Raw genomic sequence first — 17,965 nt, 5'->3', positions numbered from 1 at the left:
TTCACTATGGAGGTAGACTACCACAAATGTATGTATACAATAGTATACAAACAAGTATACAATAAGAGTCATGTTTATACATATCCAATAAACAAGATGAGAGGGGAGCCACCAGTCAGGTGGCTGAGTGGTGAGGGTATCGGGCTAGTAATCTGAAGGTTGCCAGTTCGATTCCCGGCCGTGCAAAATGACGTTGTGTCCTTGGGCAAGGCACTTCACCCTACTTGCCTCGGGGGGAATGTCCCTGTATTTACTGTAAGTCTCTCTGGATAAGAGTGCCTGCTAAATGACTAAATGTACAGCAGTACCAGGTAAACAGCACAGCAAGGGTAAATTGGAGAACAGGGTTGCCATTGTAGTAGTGCATCAAAGATGTAGTGTTCTGCTAACTGACAGCCATTTTGTCTTAATGTGCTCCAACACAATAGCATCCTGTTGTTTCTATTAAATGGGGGAATAGCATCTAAAAGTTCTTTAGACTTCATACAAAGTATATCTCAACACAGCAAAGTGATACATCTAGTTCTACACAGGGACTGAAGCAAGTTTGCTACAAAGTACTACACTGATGGCTGTTGTAGAGTAGGTGTGAGACAGGGTGATGTCAAGCTGAATTTTTGTTAGGGGTTGAGGAGGAGTTGAGGAGAGGACGGAGGGGTCGAGAAGGAAATGGCATGGTCAGCTGGGTCAGTCTACTTAAACTGGCCAATGGGTGGGGGCACCTTAATGTCCTGCCCCTTTTCCAACTTCTTCTCACAGTCTACCAGGTAGTTGACTCCATCAATCACGGTCTGCACTAGCTGGACCTACAAAACAGGCATTTGCGTGCACACACATACAGAAAGAAGCAGACAAGCATGCACACACAGTGGGTGATGAGTAAGAATAGCAGTCCTGTTATTTCCTCCATGTCTCATCTTATTTGTCCCCCATCTGCCCCCCCCACCTCAATTTCTGTGTCTCTCTATTTCATTTTCCCTCTTCCAGGACTAGGAGAGTGCAAACATTGTGAGATGGAGTACTTACAGAGGAACAATAGAGAATAGCTTCTTTGTTACCATCTATGTCGCACACTCACATGTAGACATACTCATGACAGCATAAGTGGGCACAGGGTACAGGCTGCACAACAGGCTAGCGAGCACACAAGCCAGTTTCACTCCTTTCCTGAGCTTTCTGGTACATTTCCATGGCTTTGTCCCAATAGTGTAAACTGGCTTCCTCTCGTATCTTTTCCCTAGGCTAACTTCCACCTTTGTTTCATAATGTTAGATCATTTTTATACAAATTTGTATATTACTAGTAGTATTATAATTATACATTAGCAACAACAAGCAAGAGAAATAGGACAAAAAAAGACGCTATTTTAGACGGTTGGACTGCATGGACTGCATTGGACTGATCGGTTCTGTTCACCTCAGATTTGCCCAGGCGGTCCAGGTTGGAGATGTCAAAGGTGCTGCCCACAGCGGCTGAATCCACACCCCCTGTGCCTCTCTTCTGCAGGCGAAGGTTTTCCAGGATCTTAGCGAAGCGAGGGTCCTGGAAAAGGACAGAGAGACAATAATTCGATATTATGCAGCTTTGTGAAGTCACTTGTCCTCCCAGTGAGAGGGGGGACACATTAGACTTGGGCTTGGCTTTTGCAGAGTGAGGTGCTGATTGTTGAATGAGTCGCAGTCATGCGGTGGCTTGGGCCACTGTCACTGGTGCTGGGAGGGCAGGGAAGTCTGGTGATGCCACAGTGTGTGTGTGTGTGTGTGTGTGTGTGTGTGTGTGTGTGTGTGTGTGTGAAGGCCTCACCTTGCTGAGGCGGGGCAGGTTGACATGTACTCCAGCACGCAGGCCGGTACCCAGGTTGGAGGGGCATGTGAGGATGTATCCCAGTCTCTTATTCCACATAAACTCCCAGCCCTTCTCCTGAATCAGCCTCTCCACCTTACAACAGTGACAGTAGGAAACTCAGTAGGAAACTAAAGGCAATGGCTACTGGCTGCAGCTGACCTGCAAAAATGAATCCCAACTGTAAGTCTTTAATCAAAAAGGCTGCAACTTCACATGGAGGCTATATAAGCCACAGTGCACACACACATACATTGTACATCTGTGTTGCTATACTGTTGGTGAGGCTTTTACATTACATTACATTTAGCCATTTAGCAGACACTCTTATCCTGAGCGACTTACAGTAAGTACAGGGACATTCCCCCGAGGCAAGTAGGGTGAAGTGCCTTTGCCCAAGGACACAACGTCATTTGGCACGGCCGGAAATCGAACCGACAACCTTCTGATTAATAGCCTGATTCCCTAACCGCTCAGCCATCTGACCCCCGCCCCCCCAGTAACTATACTGAACTGCAACACACCCTCTGATGGGGTACTTGGAACACGTTGATACATAATTGATGAAAGATAATGTGTGTGTATGGATGTGAGTGTGGGTGTGTATATTGTGCTACTCTGATCATGACAGTGCATATCAGCTTATATTACTTGTTTCAAGCCGCTGCAGAACCTCTCAAACACTCTCTTCATGTTGCCACCCTTCTCCATGGAGATGACCCTGGTGTGGTCCTCCTCATTGATCCAGATAAGGAAGGTCTTCTCGTTGTTGTGCCTAAAGAAAGACAAACAGGGTTAAAAAACATAATTCCTTATATAAATATTCATATAATATGTGCTTATAGAACCACCTCAGAGATGCTGAGGTGGTTAGTTGTCAGATAAATGGTTAGTTGCTCTCTTCAGTTTAGCCCCGTGTTAATAATCCAGTTTGTTAGAGACCAGAAGATAGGGGACCTTCTGCCCTTGAAATATATTGAGATAAAACATGAATACATGTGTTATTCAGCCAAGTGAGTAAAAGCTCAATCAGATGTCCTAAGTTCTATTTACGTAATATTGCGTCTAAAGTTATTCAAACAAAACAGCGTCACAGAGGGCAATGCAAATTCATTGCAGTGGCAATATTTGATCTTCTGAAAAACGATAAGAGTTAATGGGTAAGGGAGAAGTCTGGGATGAGGAGAGTGGGAAAAAGATTGATCTTGGAGTGAGTCTGACTGGCATTGCGTTAGGCTATTACTGGGTCCCGACTTAAACATACTGCTGAGTGGGCACTGTCTGCATCCCTAATGTGCCTTCATAGCTTTACAGGATAGCCACACGTTGTCAGTTAAAGACATTAAGCTACTAACATATACCAAAAATGCCACACATTGTAATACAAAAGATAATTGTAATTTACAATATCTATGATTTTTAGATCATGCTTACCAGATACCACGGGCATCTGGCCAATCGCGAGCCATCCCTGCACATGTCAGGAGTGGGGACACTGGCTTATCAAACAGGAAGTGGTCCTACATAAACACATTTAAAACAGGAAATTAACGACAAGTCCTCCGGCCTCATCAGGCCAAACGACTCATAATTCTCTTAACAACTCGCCTCCACCGCACCTGTGTCTATAAAATTGTGAAAGCACAGCACAAGTTTCTGCCACCTACATCAATGAGCTGCTGCTGTTCCTGGTCTGTCATCTGGGTGAGGCTGTAGTATTTTCCGGTTAAGTCCCCCTTCAGGCCACTGAGGGCATCCACCACGACCCGCTCGACCTCCCTACGCTCTGCACGCGTGCACGCGGGGGGCAGGCTCAGACCTCGGATGCTCCGCCCTGTCCTGACCCTCGATGACAGCACATAGCGGTCATCGAATTGGCCTGAATGGATCTGATATTGAGACAACATTTTTACAATGTGCACTTAGTGCTGTTGTAATGTGAACCAGGTCTTACTATGCCATAAAAATTTGACGAGATGAACAGTGATATTGGCCAACTGTTCTGTTAATGTTTGGCAATCCATTGTTCACTCTCCTCTTTGACATATCTTATCTACCTTGCTGGCGTCCAAGTCAGTAGGATGGGTCATAGTGTTGGGGTCGTAGCCGTTGTGCCTTTCCTTTATGACTGGATCCAACAGGTCAGCAAACGCCTGTAATTCACCCCCCAAAAAAGGTGGTGGTGATGATCATTGGAATTACATCATAACTCACATTTAACTGGACTCAGATTGCACTTCCGGATTGTAAGCAAAGAATATGTTGTAAAGGCAATTAGGGATTGAAAGTGTTAAATAAATCGGCCGTTTTGCCTGAAACCAAACAAATCCTTTTTTGGTGTAAATTGCTTTATTCTCAAGGATAGTCTGTACTGATGCTATGATTTTGATATAATTTGAACCTTGAAACACCAGGTACCAAAGCATTCAAGGTTAGACATATTTCTAAAGCTACTGATTAGGTGGACTGATGTTCTTCAAAATAAGATCTTCAGAATCTCATTTTGTTTCTGTGACCAAGTGCCATAGTGATAAGCTATAATAAGTATTCATCATCACAACAATAGCAAAATGGTGGTATATGTTCCATCAAGTTGACATTCTAACCTCATATGATTCCTCATCCCCTGCCACCATGCCCACAGTCTTGATGAAGGGGTGCCCAGGGTTGTCCACACCGGTTTGGATGGCCTGGTCCAGGGTGAACCCATTGGGTGTGGCCTTGTCACACAGTTTGGCATAGATGGCTGGGGTCAGGTGGCTAGCCATGCAGTTGTTATGCTTGCGGAGGTCGGGATATTCCGCACTGTAGTATGGACATAATTACACAATCTTAAATATTGTCCATGCATAACTATGATATTAGTTTGTAGCTGACGGCTTTGTTTAGTAGCATATCTTGGTGGATTTAAGTCAAAATGTTAAGGCTGCATAAACATATTGTAAACATTACTGCATATATCATTTCACGGTGCACCCTCCATGGCTCTGCTACGATAAAGCCATCTGCGTCTGCAGTGCCATCAACACCGCTAGTGTCGGGCTTTTCAAGTCCTTCATACATGCTCGAGTGTTTACACTTCGCAGCGCGAGCTCACATCAGAAATACAGTATGAGCCTTCTGTATGTTTCCCACTGACATTTTGGAGTCACGTTTAATATAAATGCGCACATTGTGTAGGTTAAGCTTTGTGCTAATGTCTTATTTTGTCTATTTGTATGTGAAGTGTAGGCAATGTAAAAAGTGACACGTAGCCTACTAGGCTGAGGTTTAATGCAATATTATAACTGTATAGCAACAACCTACGCTTCTCAATGAACCAGTATTCCAGAGGCTATTAATCCTTCGGGGGCATATGAGGACATACATTTGGCCATTCATCTTGCCAGCCGACATACCTGACACACCATAGCTTATGCTGTAGCCTACAGGCAGTAAACATGTTTACTGCCTGCAGGCTATATTTTTGGTAGCCTAATCAATGTAAGTCCCAAAATAACATATATTTTATTAAGTCAAGGCCAATGTCTGGTTAGGGAAAACACATTCGCCATAGCCTAAATGTAGTTTTGTTATAGGTCAAGTTGGCTCTACCACAATAAGATAACTTTACAGCAGTATGAAGGCAACTGTTGTAAAAATGAACGTAAATCGGCAAACCCATTTACCTGGCAGGATACACTCGCCGAACCGGCGCCCCGGCGGTGACATGGTCCCTTTTCAGCAAAACTCCCGCTGTCAAAGACCCAGCTCCAACTAATGACAGAATCCCAATATATCGTTTTGAAGACAGAATTTTTGTGAAGCTGCTTGCCATCTTATTTTCAGTAGGGATGAGTTGAACAGGAGCTTTCTGCCTCCGAAAAAATAAAATCTGAGAACGGAGAAGTGTTCCAGAGACTGCGGGTGGTGTGAATGCAGAAGAATCCAACTGAATTTTATAATAAACCTACGGCTCATAAACCCCAGCATACAACCCCTCCCTTCCGTCCAATCCAATTAAAACCCACGTTAAAAACACGAATGCAATGAAAATGCGAATATGATTTATTTAGTCAGTTTAAGTCGTGTTAAGTGAATACTAAATGGCGTGAACACGTTATTGACGTGACTTAACTGTTTTGGTGTGAAACATTTAATTGTTGACCGAACTAGCCTACCGAAATGCCTAGCATCGTGTGGCAATTGCGCAATACCTAATCAAGCTAGACTACATTGGCACTGCATAAATTACTTTGGGTGATTTTACAGCCTACTTTAGATAGATTAGAAAACGTAGTCTATGTAATCCCCTCTATTATTCACAAAAACTGCAGTTAATAGATCTTACGACAGTGCCAAGTGTATTCTTTCAATATTTTTGACCGCCTTAAATTTAAGCTTGTTTATCATTTAATATAGGCTTTTAAGTATTTTTGTAATACGGTCACCTACCCAGTTATAGTCTGCCAACCTTATTGTAAGGTGTGGCTCTTATTTTGCTTAATAAGTTCCGAGTGCCTACCTGACACTCGTCACACATCTCATGGCTCGCTGAGATTTAACGGCCATGCGCAAGTACACACACTTAACAGCAAGGAAGTAAAAAAGCTGTTTAAAAAACAAAACAATATTAGATATTATTGCTGTGGATAACAGAATATTTGAAATAAAAAGCTATTGAACTGATGTCTGATACTAATGTTGAAACATGAAGGACACTACTGTACCTTTTATGGTGTTGACCATTGGACACCTTTGTCTTCCAGGTAAGTATCAGGTGATTTTTAATCAGCCGATAAAGTGGTAGGACATAATACGTTTTTACTACAGGCTCTTAAAGCCTGATGCGTGCAAGACTCAAACAATAAACAGCATTCTGGTCAAAAGAGAACATTAACAATATCAATTATAATAAATATAAGTATGTTACTTAAGAAAGATTGATTTTTATTTACAAACACATTGAACAATATGTTACATATTTACATCGGTTTCCACCTTTCACTTAAAAGTTGACATTAAAAACACACAAACAAATCAATAAATTAACAATTATCACCCTTGCCTCAAAATTCAGAATGCGACTTGATTGTTAGTGATCCAGATCAAATTAAAATAAAAGATGATATTGGAAGGTTCTTGAAATGCACAGGACCAAATAAAAATAAAAAGTGTATATTTGCATTGCATCATTTATATAAAAGAAATGGTCTTCAACCCAATGTTAGGAAATACCCTGCCACTGGTGTTTAGTGATGTTTGTGAAAAAAGAAAAAAAAAGAAAAGAAAACTTAACTTGGCATTTTTTTCTACTTGTGATTTAAACAGTATGATAGTTAAGAGAATATTGGGGCAGTGCAGATCAGGGTAGCAATCTTTTCCTGCTGTAGCTCTTGCCTGGTACTTGATGTTTGGCAGGTTGGCTGAATGGTGAGAGCTCTACTTCATACTCTGCTCTCTTTTGAGATGGAGTTTCACCTGAAACAGAAAAAACGATTGATAGTTGTTAGTAAAACAGCTGTATAGGTACATTTACCCTTTCTAAAATTACAATAACTAAATTTAATTTTGCTTTTACATTTTAGAGTTCTCTTGGAAGCAGAACTTTGTTTCCCCTTAAATAGCATGGGGGACTGAGTAAGGGCTAGGATCCCACTGGCAGACACGGGCTTCCGCACTTTGGAACTGGGTGTGGTTACCACTGTAAAGAAAAAGAAAAAAAGCAAACCAACCACAGTTAATAAATAATCAATTACCTATAATCTCCAAGAGGGAAGGAACTATGTGCCAAAGTAATGTTTTGATCAAATCTAATGACCTACCAGACTGGACATCCTTTCCAGAAGTGAGGAATATTTCTTCACCTCCCAGAGGCTCAGCATCATCAGACTCAAGACCCAGGCTCTCCATCCAGAGTATGTCCTCTCGCTGGTTGGTTGGCGATGTTACAGATATTTTAACAGGAGAGGTCTGATTGAACCTTACGCTCAATAGTGGGGCTTCATTGGCTGGGGGCCCTTCGGTTTCCTCAGTCTCCTGTAGCCTGTAAACTCCTTCTAGATCGGCATCTTCCAGCATCTCCAGCTCCTCCATCAACAGTTCCCCTTTTGGGCCACGATCTTTGGTCCCTAACACCCCAGTCTGGGCCCTCTTCTTGCGGGGCCAGCTGTTGAGGGATTCTGGGGTGGACCTCCCATGGCTCTGGGGGGACGGGGTCAAGGGGAGGAGGTCAGCCATGCCCAGTGGGGACATGGTGTAGGATTGGCAAATGTACGTCTGGATGCTTCCGCCCTTTCCTGGGGTGCTTTTGGCTGGGGTCACATGGGCACAGAGGGATGGTGAGACACAGCCTGGGTCTCTGTGTTTGGTGCAGAAGGCCAGAGGGCTTTCCATTTGAAGAGGTTTCACACCACCCGAGGGAGTATGAGCTCCTGATCTGGGAGCACCATCACTTCCCTCATCATTGTTACTGAAGGAATCTGTGCGTCTAAACTTGAGCTTTGGAAGACCAGATGCCTGCATTTCCAGTTCTACTTGGTATGTAAGAGCATTTGAGGAGGCATTAGTTTGCGTCTTTTTGCGACTAGGAGTTCTAGGTGAGGAGAACCGCAGAGGTTCAGTGGAGTATCCCAAACGCGCTGCTGCCTCCCTTTGCTGGCGGTCAGGAGTTTGCCGAAAACCGTAAATTCGGCCAGGTGTGGTATGCAGTGGTGGTTTGGGGGAGGCAGCTGTGAATACAAATGTTTTTTGGGGCTCAGTCACATTCCTGGAGAAGCTAATGTTCATTTTGATACCTCCAGTGAGCTGGGTCTTCATGACAGCAGCATCAGAAATGTCAATACTCTCCTCCTCTGTGGTTGCCGTGCTAAGCTGTGAGGAGTCACACAGTTGAGAATCTGTGTGGGACCCTGACTCGGTTTCCCCTTCAGAACCTTGACAGGACTCAGGCAGTTGCTTTCCATCAGGAAAGTCTGACTGAATTGTTCCCGTAGACACTCTATGACTGGTCTCTGCACTTTTACAATCAGTGCTACCTGGCACTGGTACTAGGCTTTCACAAGACTGGGATCTCCTGGTTCCTACCCTGAGATTTTGGCAAGACCTAGTCCTAATCAAACGGTTCCCTGAAGATGATGAAGCAGTAGCATCTCCAGACTCTCTCAGGGAAGGTTTAGTGGGAGTCTTTGGTAATGTTTCAGGACTTAATGGTGTGGTGGAACCCTTTACAGGAGTGATTAAGCTCCTGGATGGAGAATTGAGCTTCAAGTCTTTGACTGGAGTTCCTCCAGAGCGAGTGAGCATGCAGTGAGAAGGACAGGGGGTCTTACTGGGGGTTTTGTTGTTCAGCATGGGTGGGGGAGACATGTCAAGAGGTGTGGTAACAATGATAGGAAAAGTGGTTTTTACTGGTGTGTTCGGCTCTCCAAATACCTTCTCAGATGATTGATGGCAATCTTTCTTAGATATCTCTTTAGAAACCACGACAGAAAGTTCTGGACTCCTTGATTGTGATAATTCATGGTAATGTATTGGTAATTTTTCTTTCTTGAACACATTCCCCACTCTTTTTGGACTACTGGGTGGACAGCAAAATGTATTGGGTTTTCCCAATAGTCTTGGGGAGCTTCGAGTTGATAGAGTAGGAGACTCTGGCACCTTGAAATCCATGTTTTCTGCACGTGTAAGTTTTTGTGGCGATGGTGACCAAGTGACACTCTTCTTTGGGGTTCTAGAACAGGGGCTCTGTAGCAAGCGAGCTCTAGCAGGTGACATACACTCCAGTAATGGTTTGACTGGTGTTCTTAAAATGCCTTTTAGGGGGCTTTCCTTCTGAGGTGTATCCAATACCAGGCTCCTTCTGGTTGGAGATCTAAATGGGCTGCCTCTTATGGCCATTCCAGTGAAAGGCCCTTCTACTGGGCTCTCTGTAACAGAGCGGGCCTGAGCCCTGGAGGAGCGAGGGGTCTGAGGTGTCCTGGGGGTCTGAGTGGTACCAGGTGTCCTGCTCCCACAAGTGGCCCTGCCACGTTTACCTGGAGACCTTGTTGCCGTTTTGTTGGGAGACTGTGAGAGCAAGATCATACAACTTAATGATTAGTATATTTAATTTACAAAACATTACATTTAATAAGCAAGTATTAGGAATTGGTCATCTCAGACTAGACCAGTATTACCATTAGAAGTGGAAGAGTTGGGCCTACCTCAAAAACTTCAGATTCTGTGGACAGCTTTCTCTTGCTGGCCCTGGTTGCATAGATCTCTGAAGAGGTTGAAGCAGAGGGACCCCCAGGCGACTGTGTGGCCCCAAAAAGAAGGCGTACAGGAGACCGAACAGCCCTCAGATTAACCCCAGCTGTTCATTAATGACAAAGACACGTTAGAAACAATTAATTTGGCCAATTTTTCCAAAAAAAGATTCATGAGAAATGAACAGTTTAAGAACTTCCGGAACAATTAATCTGCCTGTGGCAATCACCATATTGAATTATTCACTCATACTTGCCTTTTTTTCTGTCACTGGGGAGAAGCTGCGAAGAGGAAAGCGCCCTGCCTAGGTTTCGGGAGCTAGGTTGAGTGGTTGAGTAGAAGATACTAGAATGTCTCCTTGCAAAGTTCTTTATTCTTGGACTCCTCCTGAGGTCTGCTGCAACAGTTAAGAAAAAAGACAGTCTAGTAAACATTTCACAGCACCATAGAAATCAGCATATCCACACACATTTTTATAAACAGATGTGGCATCAATCACTGACCTTCTGCGGGCTTCACTGGGGACTCCTCTACGATGCACTGTTCAGTTGGGACAGATCTCCTGAGAGGAAAACTTATTGTAAAACTTTCACTCAATTTGTCAAGGTAAACCGTTGTATTCATTTTGAAAAGGGTTAGGTAACCACGTCCGTTGCTAAATATCCCCTTGCTATAATTCTACTGGCTAATGACTCCACAACTAACCTGCCCAGTTTCTGGCGGTGCAGCAGACGATTGGACACCTGCTTGTGAAGGGGTGTCTCAGTCACTTTCTTCGTAAGTAATTTACACCGCTCTGAAATGGCAGATTTCCACACACAACACCATGTACACATTTGAATGTCGACTGTCTAGTGGAGGGATAAACCACGAGAGGAGTGGTTGTAAAGTATCCATAGCCTTTTCTTCCAGTGTCACTCAGATCAAATTTTAAAATTGCAATTCCAGTGTGGATATGGCCAAATGACAAGACTTGAGTGAGAACGCTGACACAGTAGTTTGAATCAGCTTGTTTCAAAGGGTTTTAGTTAAGGAGAAGCTGCTGCCTCGGTAACTAGAAGCAAAACACTATAAAGTGGATACTTCATTTTCAGACGAGATGCAGGGATTGTGTCTAAATGTTAAATGAATGAATAAACACATCACCCATGTGGATGTGCAGTCATATCTCTAATAGAACTGTGAAGAGGTTTTGTCCATGGCACATCATCAATATCCCATTCCTTTAAGCCAGACAGATTTCAAGATCGAAACAAACTGATGTATAATGTAAAAGAAAACATTCTTTACCATCATCATCTGTGTCTCGCACGCGCTTGCGTTTCAGTCCCTCCACAGCAGAGACAGACTGGCTCCGGGGAAGCTTAGCTTTCTTGGAGGGGGAGATGTTGTCCTGGTTGAACAGGTTCCTCCTGACCTTGGTGACCTCTATGGCATTTTATGAAATGGAAGTATTTATTCTTAACAACTGATCTTACAGCAGATTAATTATGTAGACTGTAGATTAGATCTATATTTACTACACCTTGTGCTGCTTGGTTCTTAGGTGGGACTGGGGGAGGCGCAGTAGCTGGCTTTTCCACAGCAACACAGACCTTGGGTTTGACCTTTTCATAGAACATAAGCGTGATTAAGTTTCAATTTTTATGTTATTACAGTTATGTTGACCTACATAGCAAAAATATTTAAGGAAGCTTCCTAGTTCTTATCTGCAAGTTGAACACACTAGTCATGATCTGTAAGCCAAAGGTTACACAAAAGCGATTCAGCTCACCACTCTGGTAGATTTCCTGGGCATCTCTATCTGGCGGAGACTCTGATTTGCGTCTGTCATACTCCTGTGCCGGGTGAGCATCCCACTCCTTAAAGACATGTGCATGTTCTTTTAGCAAACACAGCTTCTTTAACGTTCAACTTTAAGGAAAACTGCAATTTATCAACAAAGCATATATATACAGACTGCTAATCTATTGTCCAGTAATGAAACTAACCAGCCATCGAAACATTGCTATGAAGTATATATATGTATTTTAAAAAGTTGAGTACATTTTCAGCTAAAGATGCCTCACCTTTTCCTACTGGTGGAACGGTCACGTAGGTCCAGTAGTCGTTCCCCACCGTGAGAGCCTAGACTGTGGGCAGCGGAGAGCTGTGAAGAAGAGGAGCAGGGAGATATGCTGTCCTTGGCCACAGACTCATCACTGAAGAAGTCAGAGGGGAGCACTGCCATTAGTGCGCCAGGCAGCTGGGTGCCCAGACTGTGGTAGACATCTGCAAGGACCCTGGGGATGGCTGTCAGGAAGCTGTTAAAGGACAAGCATACCTACACATAAGTATAGTATACTAGTTTCATCTGAATTGGTTCCAAGAGAAACATGTTTGTTAGTGATACTGATAGTGAGTACATGGTTCCATTGTTCTATTGACAACTGAGAACAGATGCGAAATATACTTAATGGAATATTGTGATGCACGATGGTGGTTTGACAGTTGTAAAAGAACAGGACACCCACCGGGGGAGGATTTCGTCCTGCAGTAACTTGGTCAGATATTCTGGGTCTTTGGTTCGGGAGATGATCCTCAACATATCAGCCACCTGGAATAAATAATCCAAAAAGTCAAATTGAGTCATTGTCTCAATGTAGTTACTGGTAGCTATTTCTTGTTATCGGGCTATGATTAGCTGTTCCTACTTCTTCAACCATCTGCTCAGTATCCAATGAGTCAGACTGCTCAGCGGGGCAGCACATCTCAAACCTCAGCACCGTCTGGAGCTTGCACCTTCGAGAACATGCATTATAACAATTAGAACATCCTGTTAGAACCCTGCCCTTTGTAAACATCCCGTCAGATACAGTAGTACTTACTCTCTGACTTTGATTTCAGCGTCTGCAGCGTTTTCATAAAACTGTCGGATGGATTTACTAGACTTAAGCAGGTTCTGCTGGACAAACAAGGAGGTCTGCATCTGCCAGGCAGAGGGAAAGATTACAACATCAACGTCAAACACAGGCCATTTGTCTTAAATAAATACATAGATTGCACGTTAATCACTTAAAAGCTTAAGCAACATGATACAATGTCAATAAACAGAGGGAACGGCCCCAGTCTTACTGCCAGTTCTGGGTTAGGCGCTAGGAAGTTCTTCACAGCTGTAATGAGGTTCTGGGCTCCAGTGAGTAAGGAGGACTCTCTCTCCATCACTGTCTGGTCGTAGCTGGACTTCAGGTGGGACTTCAGCTCCTCCTCACTCTTAAACACTGGACAGTACAGGGTGATAAGTTGTAATGAGCAATAAGATTAGATAAAAGTATTATATTGACATATAGGCTTTCATTACTAATGCATTACATCCTTTGCTTTATTCATATGGAGTAGGGAATATAGGCCTCACACAAAATCTATGTTTATCACATGGCTTACTGAGGGTTGTGGATGCGCCACCCTTGCCCTTGTCTCCAGAGCGTCTCTTTCCCAACTTTTCTGGCCCCCTGCCCTCTGTCCCTTGGGGCTCGGTTTCAGACTGGCTCTTCTGGGCCTCCTTTACATTCAGACGGGCCACATTGAGCATCTGCAATGAGCGACTCATTGTTTTCATCTTCTGTCTCACTGGCGTGCGTTGGGCACCACCTACAGGCCAGAGGAGAGAACCATGCACAGCAAATTTGAAAAGTACTTTTTGGAATTTTTGGATTATTTATTCCAGGTGGCTGATATGTTGAGGAGTCTGTTGGCTGAGCGGTGAGGGAATCGGGCTAGTAATCCGAAGGTTGCCAGTTCGATTCCCGGTCATGCCAACGGACGTTGTGTCCTTGGGCAAGGCACTTCACCTATACTTGCCTTGGGGGAATGTCCCTCTACTTACTGTAAGTCGCTCTGGATAAGAGCGTCTGCTAAATGACTAAATGTAAATGTACTTTCACAGCACTATAATCAACCATGGTTTTCCATGTTCATGCTGAGAACAACTGACTCAATTGATGACCAAATGGATTTCCACTTCATATACCAATGTTTGGCTCACAAGCATGACAAAAAAAAGTGTCTAACCAGAAATACCAAAGAGCATCATCAAAGAGCATACAAGATAAGATTCTGAGTATCACATACGTTTCCTGCCTCTCTTGTTGCTATGGCCCTGTGAGGTCTTGTAGAGTTCTGCCAGACTGTTGACCAGATCCTCCTGGGCAACAGGCAGCTCCTCTCCCTGGCCTTCTTCTTCCACCAACTCTGGCACTGCATGCAGCAGCCTGGATACATAGACACAAATCAACAAATGTACTGAAGACACTGTCATGTCACAACATAGTCACATGAGCAACCACACAGTAATTGAACATATATTTGTATACACACTTTCACAAATAGTAATGAAATAAAGGACTAGAGAACTTTAAAAGTCTACCTTATTGACTCCATGAGGTGAGAACTAACACCTGATTGGTCAGAATGAGGGAACCAGCCCTCAACAAGGCCAGTTGTCAGAGAGCTGGACCAATGACTTAGTTCTTGCTGCACCCAGTCAGGAATCTGGAGATTGTTCACCGGGGCTAGAAGATGCACAAAAATCACATCCAAAATCACTTATTCATCAATTATCAACAGTCATCGACTTATGGCAAACTAAGAGTCGATAATTAATTCACTCTTCAGTATCTCACCACTCTCTCCTTCTCTGTCCATAATGTCATAGACTACTCCGAGAACACTGCTGACCACCTCAGGTAGGTCTGCAGATGCATCAGGGGCAATTACATCAGCAGTAAGGACATCGTTGTTGTGGATCGCAGGATGAAAAACGGTGAGAAGGGCTGTGAAACTCGACAGAGGGGACAGGACGGCCGAGCAGATCAGGCCACTGGCACACACCTCAGCAAACTGTGGACGCAAGATGTCCCAGTATTTAGCAGGGAGACAATCATTTGTATGTGTGTGTGTGTTGAGTAAACGTGGGGGAAAACCTAACATCTTTCTAATGAATTTAGACCAGTAGTGTTAAATACTACACCAAGAGATAAGTCATATTACTTTTTAGGCACCTTTTTCTCTTTTGGTCAACATTCTCTACATAAGGCTGACTGAATTAGCCATGCAGTAGTACTACTACACAGTGCATGAATAGTTCAGAGATGGGAAGTCATTATAGGTTGTGTGTTGAGAAAGTATAACTGTAAAGCATGTTTACCATATGCACATCCTGAGTGAAGAGTTCACGCAGAAGTTGTTTGAAGGCTTCATTGTCGTGGTCTGAAGGATCAGGACTCTGCAGCACCCAGGACTCTGAGGCAACCTCAGTGGAAGAGTGGGCCTCCCAGCCCTCAAGCACCCCCTTCAGACACACCGTCACTGGGGGGAGGAGGATCCCCTGTCTCCTTGCCATGGGTTGCAATGACATACTGCAGGCATAAGGAGCATCACCTGTGTAGGTGGAAAGGAGCACAAGTAGGGGGGAGGGGGAGTCATAACAATGAAAGTCACATATTCCACTATAAAACAAATCCCAGTAATGTTTACTTGTGTGTTTTGGTCTGGGGTCAGTGTTTTTAGTGTGAGTGGTCACAAACCTTGCTCCCATTGAAGCAATCCTCTGAGAACAGGGAAAGCCAAGCGGTTCAGTCGCTGAGAGGACAAAAGGTATCCGATACTGGCGTCTAGAGGAAAGGCCTCCCTTCCCACTGTAGAAGCCGTGGTGTCAAGGCCAGTGTCAAGCCCATGAGATGAGTTCTGATGACAGCAGAGGTCCAGAAGTGTAACCAGGGGAATCACTCTGCCCCCCACCTTAATCAGCACCTCTGCTAGTCTGTCAGACCCCAGATGGTCCGCACTTTTCATCACCTAAAATAAAACATAAGGTTAACATTAGGTTACTAGGACATCACTGGACTTGCACTCTTGCAAACTTGGAAACAAATTTTGAATAGCTACTAACCTGGAGGTAATGACTGCTGTCTACCCAGTGAAGGATAACTTGACGATGGGTAAACATTTCGGTTAGTCCTTTTGGTAGGATAAACTCTGACACATCCGTGTTGCTATCACTTTCAGGTAGACAAATGTATGCGTCCATTTGTGCCATTGAGTGCGGGCACTCAGACACGAGAAATAACACATTTCTCCCACCACCTGACACGTCCTCCTCCAGTTGAGAAGAACCCTTAGTTGTTCGATTTGACTTCCTAGGTCTCAATGACAGTTTGGTGGGAGATGTTATGTCCGGTCTGTCCCATTGGAAATCCAGCAGCGCCTCTTTCAGTGCGTTTTGTATAGTAACAGATCGGTTACATTTCCTTGGAAACGTGTCGGTCTTCTCTCTTGCTTCCAATTTGGATTGAAACTCTACCTCAAAGTCTTCAAAAGTTTTGTCTCGTAGTTCTTTGAAATCCGAGCCTCGAGAAACGAGGTTCGCATTTCGCCCCCCCAGTGACCGAATGAATTTGTAACCCCAACGCACTTTGTCGAATCCATATTTGTATCCGAAATGTAGCAGAATTCTTAGAATGCCCTGTTTCAGTAGGTGGGTTTTGCCATTTTCAGTAGAACTTGAAGCGTGTTCAGATCCTTGACAGTTGACATCAATAACAAAAACGACGTTGTGCAATGCCATTGTTTGAAAACAACATCAGATCCATTTACTCCTGTGTAAGCTACTGACTAAGCTAGGGGTAAGGTTAGCTAACACGTCTTTTCTTACGACGAGGTCTCTTCACCACAGCGCTTCAGAAAGTAACACACGTGCACACATTCACCCGGCACGTTAATAAAGTCCCATTAATATGTCACGTCTCTTTGTACAATTTAAACATGAAACACAAACTATCTAACAACCAAGTTACTCGAAAAGGTTCGCCATTTTCTGTTCAAGTCAACTCTTCGCGCCGCTTTTGGCGAAGTTCCACCCCTTTGCTGTGATTGGCAGCCATCGAATTTGGTCTCTCGCAGGCCCTGGACAAAAGATCACTCGAAATAACACTTTTTTTTTTACGCCCTCACAAAAAACATAACAATTAAAAACGGCTGACTGAAAAGGTAGTTTTTTTCTTCAGATGAATGTAAAAAAGCACCAATACCACTTCATTGTATGTTTCGGCTGTAGGCTACATAACTAAGGGGTAACCAGAGCTATGGCTCTGTGTATATATAGGCTTCTATGTGATACAAATGCATGTGAATTGAAAATGAAGGGGGGAAATTGGATGTGAATTTAAATATAGACAAATCATAGTTTTTGCTAATACAAAACTTGTATGCCATTGACAGCTGTCAGAAGTGCATTGTGTTCAGGATAATCGTGCAACGTAAAGGGTGCGTAGGCCTACAGTCTATGGTGCGTAGCAAGCAAGTAACTACAGTATATTTTATACGAAATGTATCAAATCAATTGACAATTTATCACTCTATTATTCAATTCACATAGGCTACACATTAGCTGTGTTCGACTTCATGCAGCCTCGGCGGCGCCGACTTGAAACTGAGAATGCCATTGTCTGCTTCAAGTCAGCCGGGCTGCAGGCGGATGCAGCCGACGCCGGCGCTGCATGAAGTCGAATGCACCTATTATCACCTCTATTTTTCAATTCACCTAGATTTTCATCACTTCCGTTTTAAATTGGCAGGGCGGAACAACGTGTTCTGATTTTCGATTGGGATGATTGTAAACACTTTCAAGTGTGACAGAATATATTTTTTTTGAAAGAGACTCGTCATTCCTTTTCAACCTTTTAAGGAGTTTAGCCAGGCTTTCAATATTGCCATGTTACCCCCTCTGTATGGGAATGCCGTTTGATTCCAAATTAAATAAATAAATAGATTTACTAAAATGTGGATTCACTGGAATAAGTATTATTGCACAGATTTAGCACAGACTTCCAGATCAGAAGGTGACCCAAACTGTAGC

The 17,965-nt window shown here is 43.7% G+C and overlaps 2 protein-coding genes across 2 annotated transcripts; both read right to left on the bottom strand.

Moving 5' to 3' along the window:
• Positions 1 to 303: 303 nt before the first annotated feature.
• On the bottom strand, positions 304 to 5,776 carry ckmt1 (creatine kinase, mitochondrial 1). Its single transcript, XM_062462108.1, has 9 exons — positions 5,511 to 5,776; positions 4,449 to 4,647; positions 3,900 to 3,995; positions 3,510 to 3,731; positions 3,277 to 3,362; positions 2,494 to 2,617; positions 1,804 to 1,938; positions 1,417 to 1,542; positions 304 to 806 (listed from the first exon to the last, which is right to left on the bottom strand). The coding sequence occupies exons 1-9, from the start codon at positions 5,657 to 5,659 to the stop codon at positions 693 to 695; spliced, it is 1,251 nt and encodes a 416-aa protein (XP_062318092.1). The 5' UTR covers positions 5,660 to 5,776; the 3' UTR covers positions 304 to 692.
• Positions 5,777 to 6,626: 850 nt separating this feature from the next.
• On the bottom strand, positions 6,627 to 16,959 carry ticrr (TopBP1-interacting, checkpoint, and replication regulator). The gene is made up of 22 exons (XM_062462110.1): positions 16,001 to 16,959; positions 15,636 to 15,906; positions 15,257 to 15,489; positions 14,733 to 14,949; positions 14,477 to 14,621; positions 14,182 to 14,321; positions 13,495 to 13,701; positions 13,186 to 13,331; positions 12,939 to 13,039; positions 12,765 to 12,852; positions 12,585 to 12,667; positions 12,141 to 12,374; positions 11,846 to 11,933; positions 11,597 to 11,678; positions 11,362 to 11,499; positions 10,777 to 10,867; positions 10,575 to 10,633; positions 10,328 to 10,465; positions 10,026 to 10,177; positions 7,647 to 9,888; positions 7,403 to 7,525; positions 6,627 to 7,302 (listed from the first exon to the last, which is right to left on the bottom strand). Exons 1-22 carry the CDS (start codon positions 16,673 to 16,675, stop codon positions 7,187 to 7,189), a joined length of 5,769 nt encoding a protein of 1,922 aa, XP_062318094.1. The 5' UTR covers positions 16,676 to 16,959; the 3' UTR covers positions 6,627 to 7,186.
• Between the last annotated feature and the right edge of the window lie 1,006 nt (positions 16,960 to 17,965).

This window comes from Osmerus eperlanus, chromosome 5 (assembly GCF_963692335.1).
Source record: "Osmerus eperlanus chromosome 5, fOsmEpe2.1, whole genome shotgun sequence".
Classification (NCBI taxonomy): Eukaryota; Metazoa; Chordata; class Actinopteri; order Osmeriformes; family Osmeridae; genus Osmerus; species Osmerus eperlanus.
This window is presented reverse-complemented; position numbering and strand designations above follow the sequence as displayed.

Excerpts from the sequence above, each read along its gene's own strand:
- ckmt1 (XM_062462108.1), bottom strand. The coding sequence starts at position 5,659 with ATGGCAAGCAGCTTCACAAAAATTCTGTCTTCAAAACGATATATTGGG. Across the intron at positions 3,996-4,448 it reads GGGATGAGGAATCATATGAG|GCGTTTGCTGACCTGTTGGA; the intron begins GTTAGAATGTCA and ends GGTGAATTACAG. Across the intron at positions 807-1,416 it reads ACCGCCTGGGCAAATCTGAG|GTCCAGCTAGTGCAGACCGT; the intron begins GTGAACAGAACC and ends CCTGTTTTGTAG.
- ticrr (XM_062462110.1), bottom strand. The coding sequence starts at position 16,675 with ATGGCATTGCACAACGTCGTTTTTGTTATTGATGTCAACTGTCAAGGA. Across the intron at positions 14,322-14,476 it reads CACCTCATGGAGTCAATAAG|GCTGCTGCATGCAGTGCCAG; the intron begins GTAGACTTTTAA and ends CTATGTATCCAG. Across the intron at positions 10,634-10,776 it reads CACCGCCAGAAACTGGGCAG|GAGATCTGTCCCAACTGAAC; the intron begins GTTAGTTGTGGA and ends TTTTCCTCTCAG.